Below are 20,325 nucleotides of genomic sequence, written 5' to 3' on the forward strand. Positions count from 1 at the left end.
TGTAGTTAGTTAAAGATACGGGAGAAACCACAATGCAGGGTATAGAGGCTTGTACAGATGTATTCATGTGGGACTCAGGAGATTCAAACAGCTACCTCAGCCGGAGATTTAAATCGCATTGAAGACTTTGCAAAGCACAACACACATCTTAGATATACAGAGAGTGCACCAGAGACATGCCAACTAAGTAGACAACATTTTAACCACCCCATCCTGAAGTAGAATCTGGTGAAATTTCCTCTTGCAACACTTTGGAGTTGCCCATAAAGTTGCAACCTGCCTGATGGTCAGAACAGATGAGTGCCTCCTGGTGCTAAAACAACATGATCTGTTGCATGTGCAGAAGAGTACATAAGCAAGCATCCATCCAACTTCCGTTCTACATCAGCCCCTTCTTGCACTGGGCCACCCTGCCTGAATGAGGACTGAATCTCACGCGTGGCATTTCTCATATAGCAACAGGCGCAGAACTCAAGAAAACAGAATGAGAGCGCAATATTCTGCAGAGCCTTTTGCCTTGGGGGAGAGGACATTCCCTTTGGAAGAAAAATAATAAATCAAATGCTGTTCAGAAAAGGTAGCACCTACCGTGGTGTAATGCTGCATTGGGTCGCTAATATACAGCATTTTAGTCTTCTTGGAATTTAAAAACAACTAGGAACTTTCCCGCCACAGGAGTCATGGGGTCAGGGGAGGATGGAAAAAATAAAGAGGGTATTAATCGACATACGATAATGGAACGTAAAGAAAAGGGCAAGTGACTAGGGAGAGGCAGCGCCGGGGATGCTGGGCTGGCTACCTGTCTGCAGTTTGTTGGCTTTCTCGCTTTTTCCATCTCCCTTAGTTCTGTCATCTGCATCTAACAACAAAACTCAGGCCCACCCCTTTCTCTCCCTCATGACTATTCATTAAAACACAGGGCAGGCTGAGGCTTGCCCAATGATGTATTGGATTGTACCAAATGTCCCTACCAAGGGGGAGTCTGAGGGTCCTTCTCCATAATTAAATTCAGCTGGATTTAATTCCAAAAAGCTGCTTGTAGAGGATCAATGGAGCTAAAAGCCATTTGAACTGCACCTTTTATCAGTAGAATAAGGCAAACAGATTTGCACTGATGAGTGCATGAAGTGACTTTGGGATAACTCAAATACTGTGTTTCTGGAGCTGGGCACATGTAGACATTGGCCTTTATTCAATCTATCTATCTATCTATCTATCTATCTATCTATCTATCTATCTATCTATCTATCCCATGATTCTGATATATGGCAGGGGTTGTTTTTAGTTTCCTCCTAAGGTCTGTTATCCATATGACATCAACAGGGTTTCCTTCTTTTGCTCCTGAAGGACTGGAGTTGATAACGAGTACAATGCAGAAAGAGGCACGCTCAGCTCACAGGGTTACTGTTCACCATGTCTAGGAAAACATCTCCGAAGGAATAAAGTGGGATGACATCATTATCTCTTACACATAAAAGAGCAGATTGCCTTTAGTGAATCAGTAGAGAAGTTCCCAGAGTGTAGTCACACAAATGTCCCCATGCTGCAATCCAACTAAATAGCAACTCATGATCCACTAACCAAACAGTAAACTACAAGAAAATATTGAGAGGAAAAATGAACACATGATTCACTAGTTGGGAAGTTCTTGACAGTTCAGAGCCACAGAACAGCTAGTTGATGGGTGGCTGATTTCCTGGGTTTTCTCCCCACCAATAACCAATGTCATTCTTATGTCATTCAATGTTCTTACGTCATTGGATTGCCTCTTTTCAAGACGAGATGATCTACCTATCCTTAACAAGCCTGAAAAACACCAAGACTTCCCTTTACTCAGCTGCATTGCAACACTGTTAATCAATCCTCTTCCAACATGAAATCAGACTATAAGATTCCTTTACATCAAATGCAGCTTGTGAATGATCATGATGACAACAGTCTCACTCACCTACCAACCTCCCAGAAAATACATTTAAAAAATAATCTTAGGCACAAACAACTATTTGGCTGGAGGCAAATTCAGTGACATTCACTATCTGAGCCATGTTTTGGATCTGACAGATCTCTCCCCTACCTTGGGGTTGTGACTCTGGAGTTTCCAATTTCTGAGGACTGATGAAAATCCCTGCTGGTAGAGAGGGGCTTCAAAGGTGCTGTTAGGTCTGGATCAAGAGAATTCAATTGACAGTATGGTCCAGGAACAGCTCATCAGAGCCAGATGCCAATAACATAGAAGCAAATGGTGGGAGTGGGGGAGGGGATTATTAGCTGGAGAGGAGGAGAGTGGAAGTGGACACAGGCAGACGGATAGTGTAACTGTCCACAGCAAGGATGTCAGAGTCTGATTAGTGACCCTAGCAGAGTGCAGAACAATGGTGCTGGTTCCTTGAATAGATTGTGTCTGCTCCATTATCTCTGCAAACATTACATTTGGGAGACAGTGATAAGCTTCTTTAATGTTCCCTGAATGTACCTCCCTTAAAGGAAGGTGAAGGTCCGCTCTCCACTGTGAAAGTCACTTGACAGGTGAATAGGATTTGATGCAGCACATCGGATCACTGGCCCATCAGCTCTGGCATCCTGCCTGCAGCAGTGACCTCTACCTGGTGCTTCAGAAGGAGGTGAAAAACTCACAATATATTTGGCAATTCTGCCCGGGGGACCCAGGTGATCAGCTTACAGCCTGAAGCGTGAGATCCGACGACCTGTCTCTTAGCATGTACAGCCACAGATGTGCATAGGTCATAATATTGTCCAGCTCTTAATCCAGCTATAGCATTTAACTCTATGCCACACCACTCACGTGGCCTAATCCGGCATCTCTTCACACTAAGAAGATTTGTATCTTTTGCCTGGTAGCTCATGGACTTTTTAAACATGAAACTCCGCCTTTAAAAATAAGTGCTCTTGTTAACCAGCAATCCCAGGTGTACTATCAGCCTCACACACACACAGGTATTGGGGCAGAGCAAGAGTCACCCAACAGCTCTGAATAATTGCAGGAAATCGATGCTGTGGCCAAAGAGGCCCCGTGTCTTTTCTGTTTTCATCCAGTAATTCATTCTCTTTTCCTGCTAGCTAACGATTCCTGTGACATCAGCTTTGAGTGATTTTAAACCCACCATAATATTGCTGTGATCACAAAGAAAACCTGCTTTTTCCCACCTGCTGGCGCCTGACTAACGTCTACGCTAGAGATCCAAGTGCACAGCGCTGTGCAGTACAATACCAAGCACTGGCAGAATTCGAGAGAGATGCTGTAGGAATCCTGGATGCTAAAAACTGCTTCTGGGTGGAACATCATCAAAGTCAGGGGAACTGTGCAGGATCCAGGAGTGTCAGTGACAGCCCAGGGTGAGACAAATTGGTCTGGATAAAGTGAGAACTTTACCAGAAACTTCATCCCATACTAGAAACAAACCTGAACCAAATCTGTGTGCAGATTTGCAGAATGGTGGATAATTCCCCTCCCTCAACAACACAACCCTGCCTCAGGTCCTCAGTTCAGTCAGGACTGGAATCAGAAACAGCACATCCGTATGGGAAAGGCCACCCTGGTGGCACTTCTGATCTGGCTGCACCCAGGATGTGAGACATTTCCTGACATGCCTGTTCCCAGGACATTTCTAGGCCACAGAAAAGCAGAGAAATATCCAAATGCTTTGAGGCTTATGCAGAGTCAACTTTCAAGCCTTTAGACTTTTACTGTAGACAAGCCATGCATTGCAGTAGTTGTACCTATCGGGGAAATACAGACCATTTCCAAACTTGTTTAGCATTTCTTAATTTCATATTCAAAAGTCTTTGGTGCTTTATGTAGCTCCGTCTAGCCTTTTGCAAACCCGTGCACAAACCAAAAGTCTAACAATGTCATAAATTGCAAGGAATCTTTGCTGTGCATACAATTAAACACTGGAAAGCTAGTCACTGGCAGGTCTGCCACAAACACCCGCTTACACGATCTTTTTCAGATGTGCAGTAGCTCCAGAATTAGCCTGCTCTCCTCCTGAGAGATGGGAGTGCCTGGCGCTCTGAGCCAGATGCCCAGGAGACACCTTCATGAGATGCACTTTACGCCTGGCTAGACTTCATAATGGAGCTATATCTCAATATCCTTGGAGGCTTCTCAATCCCATCAGGAACACGGGGTAGAAAGAAAGCCACAGCCCACAAGCCCCATATCAGTGGAGTTGTCCCTTGGTTTGAGACAGATTGTTTTGTGCGGTTTTCTGAATGGATGGGAATTTTTAATACATGGTGGATCAGATTTTCAAAAGCTGGCACAACGGGTGCATCTCCAAAACCCTAGTGGGTGTGTATGTGTCTGCACCGATCAGAGAACGGTTCTCCTGTTGTAACTGCCCTTGCATGTGCAATTATCTGATCTCAATATGAAAACTTCTGTTTCCATGCACCATTATGGACAGTTGCAGGAAATAGTGCACAGTACAAGTATTTTGCTGTGCCTTGACCGCAGGCTCAATCGAAAACATGGCCCAATATTTTCTATTTAAAATAAGCCCCTTGGTTTGCATCTGCCAGTTTCTGTGGGCACCAAGGGGGCTTGTGTGTCACCACAGAAGGCAGCATGCAATGTTTCTTCTCATTAAGGTACAAACAAGGTGGCCCTCCGCATTGAAAAGAATATACAATCTACTTGCTAAAACAGCAGGTACAATTACAGACCTGGCAGGTAAGTACCATGTTTGAATGAAAACCCTCAACAGCCAGGCACACACACACTGTCTGGCCTCTTGTCATGGGAGGAGACGGGATCCTTCTTGAACTACTAGGACTCAACCCAATAATGATAATAATAATTTCAACACCAGATACCCCTTAATCTTGTAGACCAATAACCCAGTATTCCCGACAAAACTTCTGTGACACTGTCTCCTTCAGAGAGAGATGAAAAGCTTTAGGTGAGTGATAGGAGAGGTGGCTTAAAGATGTCTTTAGTCAGGATAAAAACTAAAGAAAATGCAGCTCTGGTTGCCTGGCACCTTCCGGACGTGGGAACTGTCATTTGAATTGTAAGGGTAAGAATACAGTGGTGTTGTAGCGGTGTCAGTCCCAGGATATCAGAGGGACAAGATGGGTGAGGTCATATCTTTTATTGGAACAACTTCTGTTGGTAAGAGAGACAAGCTTGCAAGTTTGACTCGAAGAAGAGCTCTGTGGAAGTTCGGCAGCTTGTCTCTCACGCCCACAGAAGCTGGCCTAATAAAAGACATGACCTCCCCCACCTTGTCTCTCTTGCGAGGGCAAGGGCAGGAGCCTGTACAGTGTGGTATTTATCAGATGACCTGACATGTCATCTGGACACTATGCACCGCCCGCTTTATGGATTTGCTCTCTGTGGTTCTCCAACAAACTAGTAGCGGTGGGCTAGAATTCATGTCACATCTCTAATAACAGCGCCTTCCACCGGAGGAATGCTTTACGAAGTCTGGTGAACTGAGCAGCACAACCCCCAGGTCATGAAGTAAAGAAGCACCATTCTCCCTCTTTTGCAGATGCTTAGGCCAGGGCTCAGAGAGTTTAAGTGACCTGCCACGGGTCACAAAGCAAATCAGTGGCAGAGCTGGGCGTAGAACCCTGGAATCCAGTAACCACAAAACTATACTGCTTCCCTTAGAAATCTCTCTAAACCTCATGAGCACTTTGCCTCAGAAAAAAGAACTAACAGCCACCTCCTTTACTCAACACATAGGCCACTTTTATTTCAGGCCAACGGGATCATGTGTCTGTGCCTTTATTTTTATACTTGTGAGCCTGCTACACATTCTAGTGGTGACAGATAGTACCAGCTGGACTCATCGCATCCTGAGCTAAGCAATATAATGTACAGTCCCAAAGCTGGGCCAGTATAAATGTTTACTAACAGCTCATGATATCAAACTAGTGCTAACATGCACTGGCAGTTAGCTACACCCTCTGCACATGCTCCCCTGTTCTAAGCCAGGACGTTAGGAATCCTGCATGCTCATCAGCCCATGGCATGTGTCCTGCAGTATGATGTGGGCAGTAGGATGCCCCCCCTCAGCAGCAATAACCGGTTGCATGGAATTCACACTTGGCCCAGCCCGGCTTATGTTACAGCTGGAATAACGAGAAGGGAGGCCAGGCCAAAAGGCTGGGGCAGCACCACAATTAGCATTTCGCTGTCCACCTGATCCGTCTGCCAGGCAGACAAAGGCTGCGGAGAAGAGGGAAAGAGGCCCACAGAGGAGGGAAAAGTACAGACGGAAGGAGACTCTCAGGACTTTTAGGAGGGAAGCAGGAGGTTTGAGGAGGGAGATTTAATAAATGGGCAGGAGTTCTGAGCACTTGTCTGTGTGCTTGCCGTTAAAGAGGGGACGTTCCCAGGAGACCAAACCTGTTTGACAGGGAAGTTTTGACACACTAATCTCTGCAAACCGCGCATCAGAGCGGCACAGACATATGGAGCGAACAGTTCTAATCTAGACAGGTCAGAGAGATCCTGTGTGTGTTTTCTATGAATAATAATGCTTTGCGCTTCTCAACACTTCTGTGAGGACATGGGGGGCCTGCCATTCGGGCTGACAGATGCAGGGACTCAGGCACAGAGAGGGGAAGTGACTTGGTCAAGAACGTGCACAGGACTCAGATCTCCTCTCCTCCTAAAGCAGGGCTGAGGTGCGAAGAGCATAAGTAAAGTATCCGGAACCATGTGTGTGTCTCACTGTCTGTGCAAAGAGTTAGGGGAATAGTGGGTGGAGGTTCCTGTTCCAGAGGAGGGCAGGAGAGCCTGTGATGTGTCCCAGCGAGGGCCATGACAATAAAGAGGGAAACATTCTGATCCCTCTGGACAGGGCCGGCTCCAGCATTTCTGCCACCCCAAGCAAAAAAAAAAAAAGCCGCGATCGGCGGCGGCAGTTCAGCGGCAGGTCCTTCGCTCCTAGAGGGAGTGAGGGACCTGCTGCCCCCGAATTGCCGCATGTGCCGCCCCTCTCCCTTGGCCGCCCCAAGCACCTGCTTGTTAAGCTGGTGCCTGGAGCCGGCCCTGCCTCTGGAGCGCTCAGCCAGTGGGAAGCAGCTCATGTTCACTTCCCGCAGCAGCGGAACATGTGACCATCTCATTAACACTAGCGGGGAGGGGGGGGGTTGTGAGTGCAGGTTTGCCTGAACCAGCCCTGCTTTCATTCTCTGCAGATCAGTACATGGATTAATGGACAGTGTGGAGGAAAACAGACCTAGTGAGCGATCAATATCAAGGCAGTGGATCCAAATGTTAGAAAGAACACATTGCCCAGACTATACAGGTTTCAACCACTAGATAAACTGGACTGCACAAGCCTCTGTGTCTGCATTAGCCCATGAAGTATGATCTGGGGACAGTCTGAGGCCCAGGGCCGGCATTCCCTGCATATACTAGGACAGCTGGCTCTGGTGCATTTTGTAAAAGAGTAACATAAAAATTGCATATTATGGATCAGTGATGCTGGCAACTTTATGAGAGGAACTTGCTGAGAATACAGAGTTGGTGCTTTTTAAACCTCTACTCAACAAATTAATTTACTTTATTATAGCCATTGTTGTGAAGGTTCCTAATAACAAAATGAAGGGTCTGATCTTACAAAAACCTTACTCACGTGAGTAACTTCACCAGCTACTCGCATGAGTTAGGCTGAGCTCACATGAATAAAGATACGCCGTCTTGGGCCTTAATTTTGGTGAGCATGGAAAAATTCCCTGCAAACTGCCATAGTCTGAAACAGCAAGAAAATCAGAGAGCAAAGCCCACCTCAGTCTAGGGAGCTTCGGTTTTATTTTGCTCTCTCCCCACTTAGAATCAATCACATCCAATAAATGCTTAAAACCCTTTCTCCTTGATGGACGTGGCATCTCTTTTCCTAGCCCTAACCGAGAGACTGTGCAGACAAAAGTACTAAGAACCCAATCTTGCCTCCACTCAGAGCCACAGAATCATAGAAGATTAGGGTTGGAAGAGACCTCAGGAGGTCATCTAGTCCCATCCCCTGCTCAAAGGAGGACCAACGCCAACTAAATCATCCCAGCCATGGCAAAGCTCCTCTTGACTGCAGTGGGAGCAGGAGTGGGCCCTCACTGAGTTATGCCTGTAGAATATCTTACAAATGACTTTTACCACGCAGCGTGTTTATACTTGAGCAATTATAGGTTATTTATGTTGTTAAATGGTACTTGCACAGCTCTCCACCTTCATTATATCCGGGAGCCTGTGTCTTGCGAGTTCAAGCAAGCAGAGGCACGAAGCAAGTGTCTCAGTGCAGCTACTATGACTGAAGTGCTTTAAACTGTTCCAGCTCCAATAGCACCTCCCTCTGTGCTCTGCTACCTGCTTGTCTCAGGGGTTTGATTTTAGCATGTTGCTCCCACGGGGGATACTTTGGGGCATGGGGCAATAACAATAGCTGCTCCTGCTGAGTATATGGATGGGGGGAGGCCGTCATCAAGTGGCCAGAGTTGCTCTGTGTTTTAGCCGGATGTTTCTACAGACCAGAATCAAACAGGGACCACCATGGTCTGTGGAAAGCACCTTTGCCAGGTGACACAAAAGAGAGCCACCCCGTGGTCAAGCCGACAGATGCTGTACTGAGGTGGTCTCTACTCCATGTCTTACCAGGACACTAACCCACGTGCTGTTCTGAAACAGGCACCTCGTTGGACAATCCAGTGAAACTTATTACTAAGGGACTGCTATTTTCCTGGCCATTGTATGAGGTGGCTGCATAATGCGGTACAATTCCATTCACCCATACAATGGCTTTTGGCCAGCACTGACTTTGTTTGGCTTATGAGCCAGTAACACAGAAATAAATGCCTCCATATCCCACTAGTAGCCCCTTGAGCCATCCAGTCCCCCAGGAGGGAAACAACCTCTTATTTAAAGTTACTATATTTCTTGTAACCTGAATGCACTCACCATGACTGATTCATTCATACTCCTCATCTGGAAGACATCCATTGTGACCTCGGTTTGGTTAGACACCTCACTGCTTCCTGAATGACTGGATGGAGGGAGATCAAAATAGGTGCTGTCTGGTTCCCTGAGAAAAGGAGATGACATGTCTTCAGCTCCCCCATGCAGCTTTCATCAGTCCCACCCAATAGCTTGGCTTTCCCTTGAACTTTGACCCCCTTCAGCCTTTTGTTTTCCCAAGACAGGGCTGCCCCCTTGAGCACATTTCACTTAGACAAATTGATGGACAAACAAAGCATAAGACTCAGAGGACTTAGAAGTTGTCACTCAATAGCGATCGATTAGCCAGGCAAGGCATTTCTTCCTTCCGGGAATGGCTTTAAGTTATAGAACCGCTTGGAGGAGAAAATGAAATGGAACCAGTCCTCCTTCCCTATTTGATCAGGATGCTAAGTATAGCAGGTTGCAAAAGCCGTGGTGCCGTTAGAAAATGCTGTGTATTTAACTTTGGAATGCTCGTTTCTTAATCAGGCAGACCCTGAGTGGTGTAAGGCCAGAGAGAGAACCACTACAATAGGAGTGGGTCTTACCTGATCCATCCAGCAGAGGGCACATACCCACGGGCCTGTCCGTCACATCCACCTCTCCCACTAAGCAGGGGCTTGATCCAAAGCCCATTAACGCTAGTGGAAAACCTTCCCATCGGCATTGGAGCCCTGTGCAGTATCGTCCAGGGCACTGTGGCAACACGACTCCATTGGAGCCACATGAACCGGGACGCCTCACGGCAGCAGCTGCACCCAGGGCCCCCAAGTGGGGCTATGAAGGAAAGATAATGCAGCCCAGGACAGGACGCTCTTGTCTGCCTAACCTGTGTGGGACTAGAGGCGGACAATGTGTATCCCTCTTGCCCTGCCAGTCTCCACCCACTTGCCCCAATGTGGAGTCTGGACCACACAGGGAGGACTCCAGGGTCTTGAGTGGAGGGACAATGCTGCAGAGAGAGCTGAGCGGGGAGAGCCATGTGTAGAGAGCACAATCCCTTGTGAAGACGGGCAAACTCTCCAAGCAGCCATGTCAGCTAGAACAACCCAAACTAGCCTAAGCCAGCTTCCCGCGGCAGCACTGTGTGAACCAGCCCTGCTTTAATTCTCTGCAGTCCAGTACGTGGGCCAGTGGAGTGTGTGTGAACCCTACAAAGGGCTGAAACAGGCTGGTAAGACTCGATGAGTAGAGGCAGGCAGGAGAACAAAGCTGGGCACAAGCTTGGCTGCTTCCATCTCAGCAGAACTTAAGTCCCTTTGGCCGTCACATCTTCCTAGTTTCTTTTGACTTTCAATGAGCACTTCCAAATAGTCCCCTCCAAACAGTAACGTTTGCTACAGCAAAAGGAAGTGCCTGGGCGTTGACCTTCAATCAGCAAGGGGGAGACCAAATTCGAGCTTTGCTGCAGTTATTTTTTGCAGCATTTTGAAACGCATCCTTGCATTTGTGGTGCAGATCTAGAGCATTAGCGCTGGTGGGGTGGGGGTAGGTTCAAAAGCAGCCACTAAAACAAGAGGCCAAATTTTGGGTGCCCAGGTTTTTGCATGTGCAAGTTATGGACCAGATCCTGTGAAGTGATGGGTGGTTTCTCGTTCAAGATGTTCCACAATCTCTGCTCTCACTGAGTTGTCTTATATCAGGACCTCCACTGATGCAAGGAGATTGGGCTGGTAAAAGGTAGTCTGAGCAGACAAATCTAAGCTGTTTTGCAAGCAAAAATCTGAACATGAAAAATTCATGCATGAAAATATGGGCATGCAAAACTGGGCTTGCAGCTTAAGAGACTGGGTAGAAGTACCTATAAAAATGTTTCCCTTTTAAGTCCTCCTCAACAATATGAGTCACTAAGCATTAAACAATGATGGACCAATTATTTCCCAGAACAAGTTTTAGCACAACGGTCAAGTAGCACTTACAGTGTGCTCCAGAGATGTTCAAACGTCGTTCCTTCATCAGCTGGAGAAGACTGGGACATCTTCACAGTGGGGGAGTCTGACAGAGGATAAATCACTCTGGGCCCAAAGAAAAACAGCATCATTAGTGTTGCCACAATGCATATAATCATAACAGCCTGTACTTACACAGCACTTTTCAGACAGAGGTTCTCTAAGTGCTTTACAAAGTGTATATACGGGGTGTGCTCTGAGCATGCAGGGGGGTGGAATAGACGATCAAATGGTTCTTTTCCATTTCTTTATTTCCAGGGCCTGCACGGTGAAGCTCATGTATAATAAAATCAAGATACAATAAACTCAGTTTAAGATAAAGTAGATTGAAAGTCCCATATTGAGCCATTACATCACAGCATGTGGATAACAGTGGGCTCTAATTTTAGGGGGTGAAATGGAGGATCCCACTGGATATAACCCATTGCTGAAAATCCCCCACCCTCGGTTTTCTCACTGGCTCCCAATTTGCTCTGCCACAGCCCCTGGTGGAGTACAGCACTCTCAGACGCGTCCGGGGAGCTCACATGTAGCTCCCCAGTGACGTTGCACTTGGAACCAGAGCTCCATAGGACTCATTACATTGAAATGTTGCCACTTCCTCTCCTGCCAGCATTGTAATCTAGTCCCAAATCTGGCAGAGCTCAGGCCTCCAGAGGTCGTCAGCGTGTGAAAGAAAGAATTAGTAGCTGCCTTTCCCATTCGTTTGGCACCGCCAAGTCCTACAAGCCCAGGCCTGTTCAGTATGGGTCACCAAGAGAAGGGGGGAGGAGAGAGAAGCAATCTGTCACTTCATCCAGCCTTTGGGTCCTTATTCAGCAAGATCATGTGAGACTCTCAGGAGGTTTCTGAATGGAGGGTTTCACTACGTACTCCACAGTAGTACCGACCTGAGGCGGCTCTATCACAGGAACGCTGCTTTGTTATGATTTAGTACTTGAGTACAAGGCAGCAGGACTTGGCTACAGCACTGGCCGGAGATAATTAATTGCTTGCAATGGGGGCACCCAAACTTTACCCATCTGAGGGCGGCCATGCTTTAATCCAGAGGCAGTTTGCACAGTAAAGAGGAGATTGCATCCACCTTCATGCTGAATAGTGAAGTATTGAGAGCAAAGACTAGAGGTTCCAGCATGCAGTGTTCTATCTCAACCTGAGAAAGATGGCATCCCCTCTCCTAAATGACTGCTAGTAAAGTCTGAGAGCAAAATCTGGCTCTGTGTCTGTGAATCTTTCATTCATCTAGATGTCATTTCAAAGAGCCAAGACATTCAAACCCCCCCCCCCCCCCAGGAGTGAGGGGTTGGAAATTCTAAAAGACAGGAAATTCTTTCTCTTCTTGGAGCTAGAGCCTCAGCTAGCGTAAATCGACATAGCTTCACTGAAGTCAATGGAGCTAAGCGGATTCATGGAGCTACGCCCTTCAGTGGGGCTTTCTGATAAAGCTAAAATAAATAGCGTTAGGGCATGAAATGTGAAACCAGGCTGATGAGATGCTATTCTCAAACCTCTGCTTGAAACTATCCTTGTGTTTTTAAATTAATGCCGCACATGGTCAGTCATATGGAGGTGCCAGATCTCAAAGGGTTGTACCATAATTGTATATTTTTAGGCAGGCTCTACTCTACTAGGACAACGAGTTGCAATCAGCAATGCCTTGCTTTCTCTCAGTAGAATACCAAAGCCCACAGATACCAGTGATGGGCACAGCATAAGAACCAGAGAAGAACAGAATTGATCATTACCAGCAATAGAAAGGAAAGGATGAGCTGTGCCAATGATTCCATATAAACCAATTTTACTGTCACTTTAAGAAACAAACAAACAACTCTGAAAAGCTCAGCACTAACTGATGAATCAAATGTGTTTTGCTGGGTTGAAAACGATAACAAAACACAGCCAATAATTTACAGACAGGGACTCTCCAAAGCGTTTATATTAGAGATTCCGTGCATGGGGGCCCTATGCCGCAACTAGAAATTAATATAATTAGTTACCATCTGCCGGCCCTTCAGCAGCCTACAATAGGAAATAAACTGAGGCCATAGTAGAGTTCCCAATGAACTCATCATCATTGACACTAATTGGCTCCCTCACTGACAGTCTCAACAGAGAAGCCAAGGATTGGATGAGCCAGGGAGACTGAGGGCCTGATACAAAGTCAACTGAAATCAATGGAAAAACTCCCACTGATTTGAATGGGCTCTGGGTCAGACCCTGACTGCCTTACCCCTGCGTGGTCCAGAGCGGGGTTGAGGCTCTGTGGTGACGATATGATGGGGAGGTTGCTCTACCTCCGCCCATGCCATACCTGATCTCTAGAGAAAGAGATCGCCAGTCTCCCGGGTTGTCAGCTTGTCTCCTTTCATGACCACAAAATCAACTTCCGGTTTTAAAGAGAGAGCGAGAGAGCAGTGAAGCAATGGAAATGTTCCTTCGGCAGCCCTCTGGCTGCTGGGGCTTTCCCAACTGTGCTATATTTCCGGAGATGTCATCACCATTCTGTATGCTTCTAAATATACCGAAAACTTGGAAGGGACTGATGTACAGTGGGTGCTTGGATTCCAACCCATCTCTAATAAATACTGGCTCCATGACTCCCATTTGAGAAGGTTACAATAAACTTTATTAAAGTGTCAACTGTTGCTTCAGGCAGCCCTCTTTAGCCAACGGTGTGCTCTGTAGACAATTATTCCTAGTATTCACCTCAGCCCTAACCGTCTGACTACTCATTTCCATTAAAGACCACTTACAGTTGGGAATATCATTTGCAAACATATTCACTGAATATTTGTTGCATTTTTCTCATAATTATTATTTACCCAACCTGAGTCACAAATGTCATTGCCTTCAAATTTCCCTTTCAAATTCAAACAAATATTAATTAATAATGTTTGCACTGATCAGCAAGTGCAATAAAACACAATGGAATCAGACACAATCTCACATCACAGCTCTTTGAATCTGGGCTCTCTGGTTTGAACACAGGCTCTGACCCCACCGTGACATGTCTGGGTTTGGGGGTAACCACAGGAGTCCAGAGTTTACAAAGCTCTCCTTAAACTAGACAATATTTTGTATATATGACTATGGGAGTTACTACCTGTGAGTCATAGCAAATGTAACATGACAATATTAATATCACTTTGAAAGCCAGCCCCGTCCTCATGCAGCCCTCTACAAAAGTGCACATGTGTTAAGCCAAAAATATTATCAAAAGCAGTTTGATCTCCAAATGCTCCTGCAATTCTAATACTAAGATGCTCATTCAAAGGAACATCTCCAAACTTGTATCAGATTGTTATTAACCTTAACTAGCAGGAGCAGAATGTATTGTTCTTTATTAGACACTGTTCAACAGCAATAAGCTATAATAAAAACATTCTTAGGAAGCACTTTTATCCAAAGCTTTTCTCCATTAATATTAATCCTTCTATAGCACCACTCACTTGGGATTACCAAGTGTTCTGCCAGCATTAATTTAGCCTCATAACTCTCCTGTCAAGAAGGTAAAGTTTATTATACCCAATATACAGATGGGTAAACTGAGGCACAGAGAAGAAAAATAACTCTGCTACCCTCACAATATAAGCGAGCGGTAAAGCCAGAACCCAGATGTCTGGAGTTTTATTTGTCAAGGTATTTCTATGCCTCTTCCACCCAACACCTATGCACCTCACAAATATGAATAAATGTATCACATTATAATCTCCGTGTGAGTATTCTTATCTCTACTTCACCACCCTCAGGCCCAGGCTGAGCGCCTTGCTCCCTCCTCCAGAGAACATTTTCTCGCAGGTAGTTGTTGACAGACCTCATCTTCTAAGCAGCCCATTTGTGGGATGTGTGGGGCAGGTGCATTTATCAATCCTGTGTTTTCCAGCGCTTCCAGCAAGCAGAAGGTGACTGCCAGTGGCCTCATGCTATTCTCTGCGAGGATCATCGAAGTCACTAGTCTTACCATGGGACTAGTGTCCGCTTAGGAAAGGACCATGACCCAGAGTCAGTTTGTGTAAAGCCTAGGGGCTTACATGGAAACTAGTGCCAAGTAGGAGACTCCTAGGCGACATTGCAAGGTCAGGAACGTAATGAAACCAGGAGGCACACTGGTATTTTTCTTCAGCTGCCCTCATGGAAATGATGGACTCAATACGCCCCCAGAGTTTTCCGCCAAAGCCAAGGATTCGAAAGAGGAAAGACAAAGAGTTTATAGGCCTGAAAGGAAGCAGAGGGTAACGGCTCAGGAAGAGAAAGAGAACGTGTCGATACGGCACTTTAGTCCTTATCAGTGTAAATTTTAGTCTGCACTAGCATGTCCCACACTACCTGGCCCACATGTAGTCTACTGGCATGCACTGAAGTCCCTAGTACTTTTAACGTAATAACGTTGGGTCCACGTGGACCAGTTAGTGTGCGACATGCTAGTGCGGACAAAAATGTACACCCCTCTGGTGTGGATTAAAGTACCATGTAAACATGCCCAGAAGTACAACAGACAAAACACAGCAGGGTTTATTGGGTGGAGAAAAAAACTGTCCTAAGACCACTAACAGTTTCATCGTATGGCCAAGAAATGGGGCTGAAATTAAGTGTCAGGATTTATTTTACACTGTGGTTTTCTTTGTAGTTTAACAAAATATGGTGATCAGTCTGAAGTAATTCCCTCACTCCCCATGTCCATAATACTCAGCACCCACCAAAATGCCTGCAGATTAAAAAACTCTAAACCGATCTTGATTAAACACTTAGATAGTTTGTACCAAATTTTCAAACAGGGGGCTCAATCTTCACCTGGAGATTCTGTGCATACATGCAGTGACTGGTAAATGTGCACATAAAAATGCACATTTGTGACTGCAAAATAAATACACACCCGCACAAGTATCAGAGTGTGCAGTACTCATTGTATACATACAGTTATATTTTCCCATGTGCTCTCACAGACCTTACAGTGAAAAATTAGGCCCTGCTTTGCAAATTATAGATCTGTGAGCATATAGGCAAATCTCAACTGTTTCAGACAATGGGATGCTATTAGAAAGTAGGCAATCCACCAAAGAGATCTTCCTTATTAGTTTCAACATTGGACCACTTTCGACAACATGTTGGGGATCAGCTGCCAGAACTCTGGCAATCTGGATTGTCAGCCAGGGTGAGTAGAGAAACTCAGCTCTGGTGGGGCCTGGCATGATTCCAATGGTAGCCTTTGACAGCACCCTTGGATTTGCTGCAAGTCACTACGAGCCGCTATGTGACATAGGCATGCCTAGACCTGCCCAGACATGTCCAGGCAGGCTTATTACACCTATGTCTGACCAGGTTCTCAATACTTCACCAAAGTGGGGGTGGTGTGTGCTCTCTGGCAAAAGCTAAGAATAGCTAATCGTCATGGTTATTGTGAGAGGTTTGTATGGGTAATATATTAAGAGCTGTGTAGAATATTATGTTCCAAAATTGTTGGAGATGACACCTGTCACCTAAGGCCAGGTGGGTCTCAGCTAACTCAATAAGTGAGAACAATCAATATCTTTCAACTCAGCCCAGCCCTGAGTTTACAGTCTGGACCAGATGCAGGCCTGAGCATTGACAAAGACCAAGAAAAGACACTGACTAGGGGCCCTCAGGGCTGAGCTGAAGTTAATGAAAGGCCCTGATTATGAAAAGAGACAAAAAGTCTGGGGCTGCATAGAAGAAGAAGAAGAAGAAGAAGAAGAAGAAGAAAGGGCACAAGATGTTATTCGTTACGGAGGTGACAATCTGCCAGTGTGCGCATCCCATGAAAAGTGGATCCCACCTCTCTGGACTGGACCAGTGCTGTTAGGACTGACCACTGGGTGAGAAATACTTTATTAGACTGGAAGGGAACTGGTTAATAAGTACAGGCTCTCGACTGCATTTTATATTTTATGTAACACTGTAACCTGGTGGTTCCAGTCCTTTTACTTGCATCCATTTTGGATCTTTATCTTAAGCTGTGCTAAATAAACTTCTGTCTGGTTTTACAGTGGACATGACCCAGTGCCTTGCGCTGAAGAGAGCACTGAACTGAGGGGAGGCTGATGGACGGGGGTACACTGCTTCCAAGGGGGCAATGAATCTGTGTGCCTGCCTTGCAGGTGTCCAGAAAATGAAGGCCTGGGCACTCGAGTGTAACAAGGTGGTGTGTGCGAGGAATGAGCGGGGCTCGCAGAGCCTGGAGCACTTGTGCCGCCAGCGGCCGGCAGAGTTGGAAGGATTTCCCGTGGTGGGCACAGATAAGTCTCTCTCATGCTGTGAGCAGGAGGTAGTGATCCAACGTCACACCCTGTAAATCTATATTTTCATGGCCATTTCCAAATCCAGACATAAATGTTCAGGGAGCACAGGCTCGATCACTGTGCCCCATGGATTCATCTCCCTTAAATCCATCAGAAAGACGCCAGCATTTCCTGGAGCCACTAGGCTGCAGCCATCTTGGACTCTGCTGCCTTACACTGCATGGAGCCATGCTGCAGAATCATTCAGTTTCACTTCCTTGCCTTTCCCCTCCAGGGACACTGGACCCCATTTATATCCAGTTAGTGACATATCCCCATCCCAGGAACGTTGGGTAACCTCTTTCAGGCAGAAGGCCAGTATTACCACCTTATAGCACCTTCGTATTATCATCTAGGACTAAGAACCTAAAAACTTCCTGTGTTTCGATCTCAAACTGCAGAATCTGGAAGCAGCAGCTTTCTAACCAAGTGAGCTATTGTTCTTAGTACAGAGGTACCCCTTCTGGCTCAGGGATTCCTCTGGTCGTCCCCTTTCTCTCTGTGCTTGCCCTGAGTCAACTTGAAATTTAAAGGATTAAAAAAATGACTGAAAATATCACATTGTAAGTTAAAAATGAAAGCAGCCCGAGTATTCTCTTTCAGCTGATCCTAGACCCTGGGGTTCTATTACCTTTGTGTCTTGTCTGTGGCATACAATGTCCACACATTATTATCCGGAGGGCTTTTCCAAAGCAACAGTGGACTCTTTTTCTACGAATTTAGCCACAGTAGGATTCTATTTGTTGAAGTCCCATATCCCCCCGCTCCATTTTCATAAGAGAAAGAAACTTTGTGCAAGAAAGGAACATGGGCTGCAGCTTTAAGAGAAAGCGTAGAACCATTCTGAGCTGCAGTAGGGCTTTTCTTAGCAACCTTACCCTGGCTCCATGCTGCCTTTCTCCGTCCCAGGAATGAGCAATCTCAGGACTGAGCTGCACGTTCTCTGTCAGCAGGGAGAGCACAGCAGCAGCACCCACTACAATGTGGTCATAATGGGTGACACGGTTTCTAACCACGTGGTTCGAGTCATTTTCAGATGAAAAAAAAAAATCTGAATATTTTAAGGGCGTTTTTGGAGTTCAGAAGCCTCATCTGTGTTTGCAAAGCCACGCTAGTGTCTCTGTACAGCTCAGAGCTCCCACTAAAACTCCATGGTATAAACTCTATGGTATAAACAGAGGCTTGGGCTATTAATATTGTTACTACACTCGTCGGTGCATTTGCCTATTCATTTGCTGTAAAAGAAGTGGTAGAAACCAGGACAGAGTGTGGCTGAGTAGTAATAATAATACTTTGACAGCCTGGAATGAAAGGCAGAGAACTGCAAAGTGCTGTACAACTATTAGTAACTCCAGAAGTCTTCAGCAATATTAATGGCAGTACAGCATCCTCTAAAACAGGGGGTCTCAAACTCTTTTTGCTGGGACCCCTTTGAAAATATGTGATGATCCCCCCCAAAAAGTGATGACCCCACTCCCCATGCTATGCCACCCTTACTTCTGCACTGCTGCTGGCGGCTGCGCTGCCTTCAGAGCTGGGTGCCCATTCGCTGCTCTCCGGCCTCCCAGCTCTAAAAGCAGTGCAGAAGTAAGGGTGGCAATACCGTGACCCCCCCTACAATAGGCTTGCGACCCCCTTTTGGGTCAGGACTCCCCAGTATGAGAAACGCTGCTCTAAAATGAGATATAATTTTACACCATTATTTCTAATTAATGACAAAATTATTTAGGCTTGGGGGAATGTCTGTAACACAAGATTTAAACATGTCCTTGCAGTGAGATCCATTGGAAGGGGAAAGTGTCCCAATGCAAATTGGTGATGATCACTTAAATTAATTAAAAGTGAACTGGGAAGAGCCCTAGAGAATAATCCTGTATTGCTAAAGAGGAGTGGGCTAGATAATCTAACAGGTCATTTTCCTCCCTTCTTTCTGGAGTGCTATGGTTACAGCACTGTGAGGTGGGGAAGTAAGGAGTAGTATCCCCATTTCCCAGATGAAGCTCTGAGGCAAGAAGTGACTAAATCAAGGCTACACACACAGTCAGTGTCAGAGCAAGGAACAGAACACAATTATCCTGATTCCCAGTCCCGTGCCCATGTCATTAGTTCACACGATACCTGGGATTACATAATGAAGTTGATGTGTTTTTTTCTCCTGATACTGTATGAACACTGCGGCTGTATTATAATGCACTTGATACTCAATGATGGGGAAGGGAGCAGATATCAGCGGCTCCATTAAGGCAGCTAAGTCTGAGGCAGGATAGTAATATAGTGTGGGAGAGTTAGTGTTCATTGACAATAGGCATCTCGCTAGTTACATGTTTTATTTAGGATTTCACTGAAACCAGGTCTCTAGATTCACTGGTTGATCCTCTCTGGAGTTTTCAGTGTCAGATGAAGTCCCAGAGGACTGATTATGGGCTGTAGAGATTTTCATGCCTAACTCACTGGGTTGAGTACACCCAGGTGGGCAGGAATGGCCAAACATTGTTACCACCTGATGGCTGGCTGGTGGGCTACCTTGTCCGTCCCTGCCCAGTTAATGTCCACACCAGGAAACTACCATGCAACTGGCCCTTTGCTGACAATCTCAAAAGACACCAAATAAGCCATGGAGATTAAACTCCTCTCTCATTCTTTAACATGGTCCCTCTTGATTAGGATGAGGTTTCTCGGCAGAAGAACCCTCACATTACCTCTGCCCCTGCTGGGTGTGTGATCTATGACTAAACACCATAGACCAAATCACCAAAGCCATCAGCCCAGCACCTGTTAGCAGCACTGAAGTCACTTTGTCAGCTAAGGATAAAGTCTCTAGGTAGGGCTGGTGTTTGGATGGCCAGTACTGAGAAGCTTTCTGCAAGGGAGAGCGCTCTGGCAAAAAAAACCAAATTGAAGACCCTTGAATTTAGGGGGCATTTAGACCCAGAGCCAAACTGTGCCTTTGAAAGCCCAGTAATGAACGTGTCTTTGCCTGGGGAATGCTGCAGCAGGGGATCCTCTGCCTTCTGCATGTCTGTGCACCATGCAAATTGCAGGGAAAGTGAAGAGTTTTACTAGACATGCAACTGATTTGAACGCCCTTAACTGTCTACCAGCTAAATGTGGC

At 46.0% G+C, this 20,325-nt stretch overlaps 1 protein-coding gene across 9 annotated transcripts in view; it reads right to left on the minus strand.

The window, feature by feature from the left end:
• The window catches only part of TP73 (tumor protein p73), an 89,879-nt gene that overhangs the window by 50,272 nt on the left and 19,282 nt on the right, over positions 1-20,325 (minus strand). For 6 of the 9 annotated variants that reach the window (XM_065574935.1, XM_024104272.3, XM_024104273.3 and 3 more), the window contains exons 2-3: positions 10,888-10,983; positions 8,930-9,053 (exon numbers count right to left, since the gene is read on the minus strand). In XM_065574935.1, the coding sequence (XP_065431007.1) occupies positions 8,930-9,053; positions 10,888-10,946 (183 nt within the window). In that variant the 5' untranslated portion in view covers positions 10,947-10,983. Of the gene's footprint in view, positions 1-8,929; positions 9,054-10,887; positions 10,984-13,228; positions 13,357-18,091; positions 18,210-20,325 lie in introns of those variants that run through there. The other 3 variants (XM_065574934.1, XM_005298446.3, XM_005298449.5) reach the window with 3 other exon arrangements.

This window comes from Chrysemys picta, chromosome 21 (genome assembly GCF_011386835.1).
Source record: "Chrysemys picta bellii isolate R12L10 chromosome 21, ASM1138683v2, whole genome shotgun sequence".
Lineage (NCBI taxonomy): Eukaryota > Metazoa > Chordata > Testudines > Emydidae > Chrysemys > Chrysemys picta.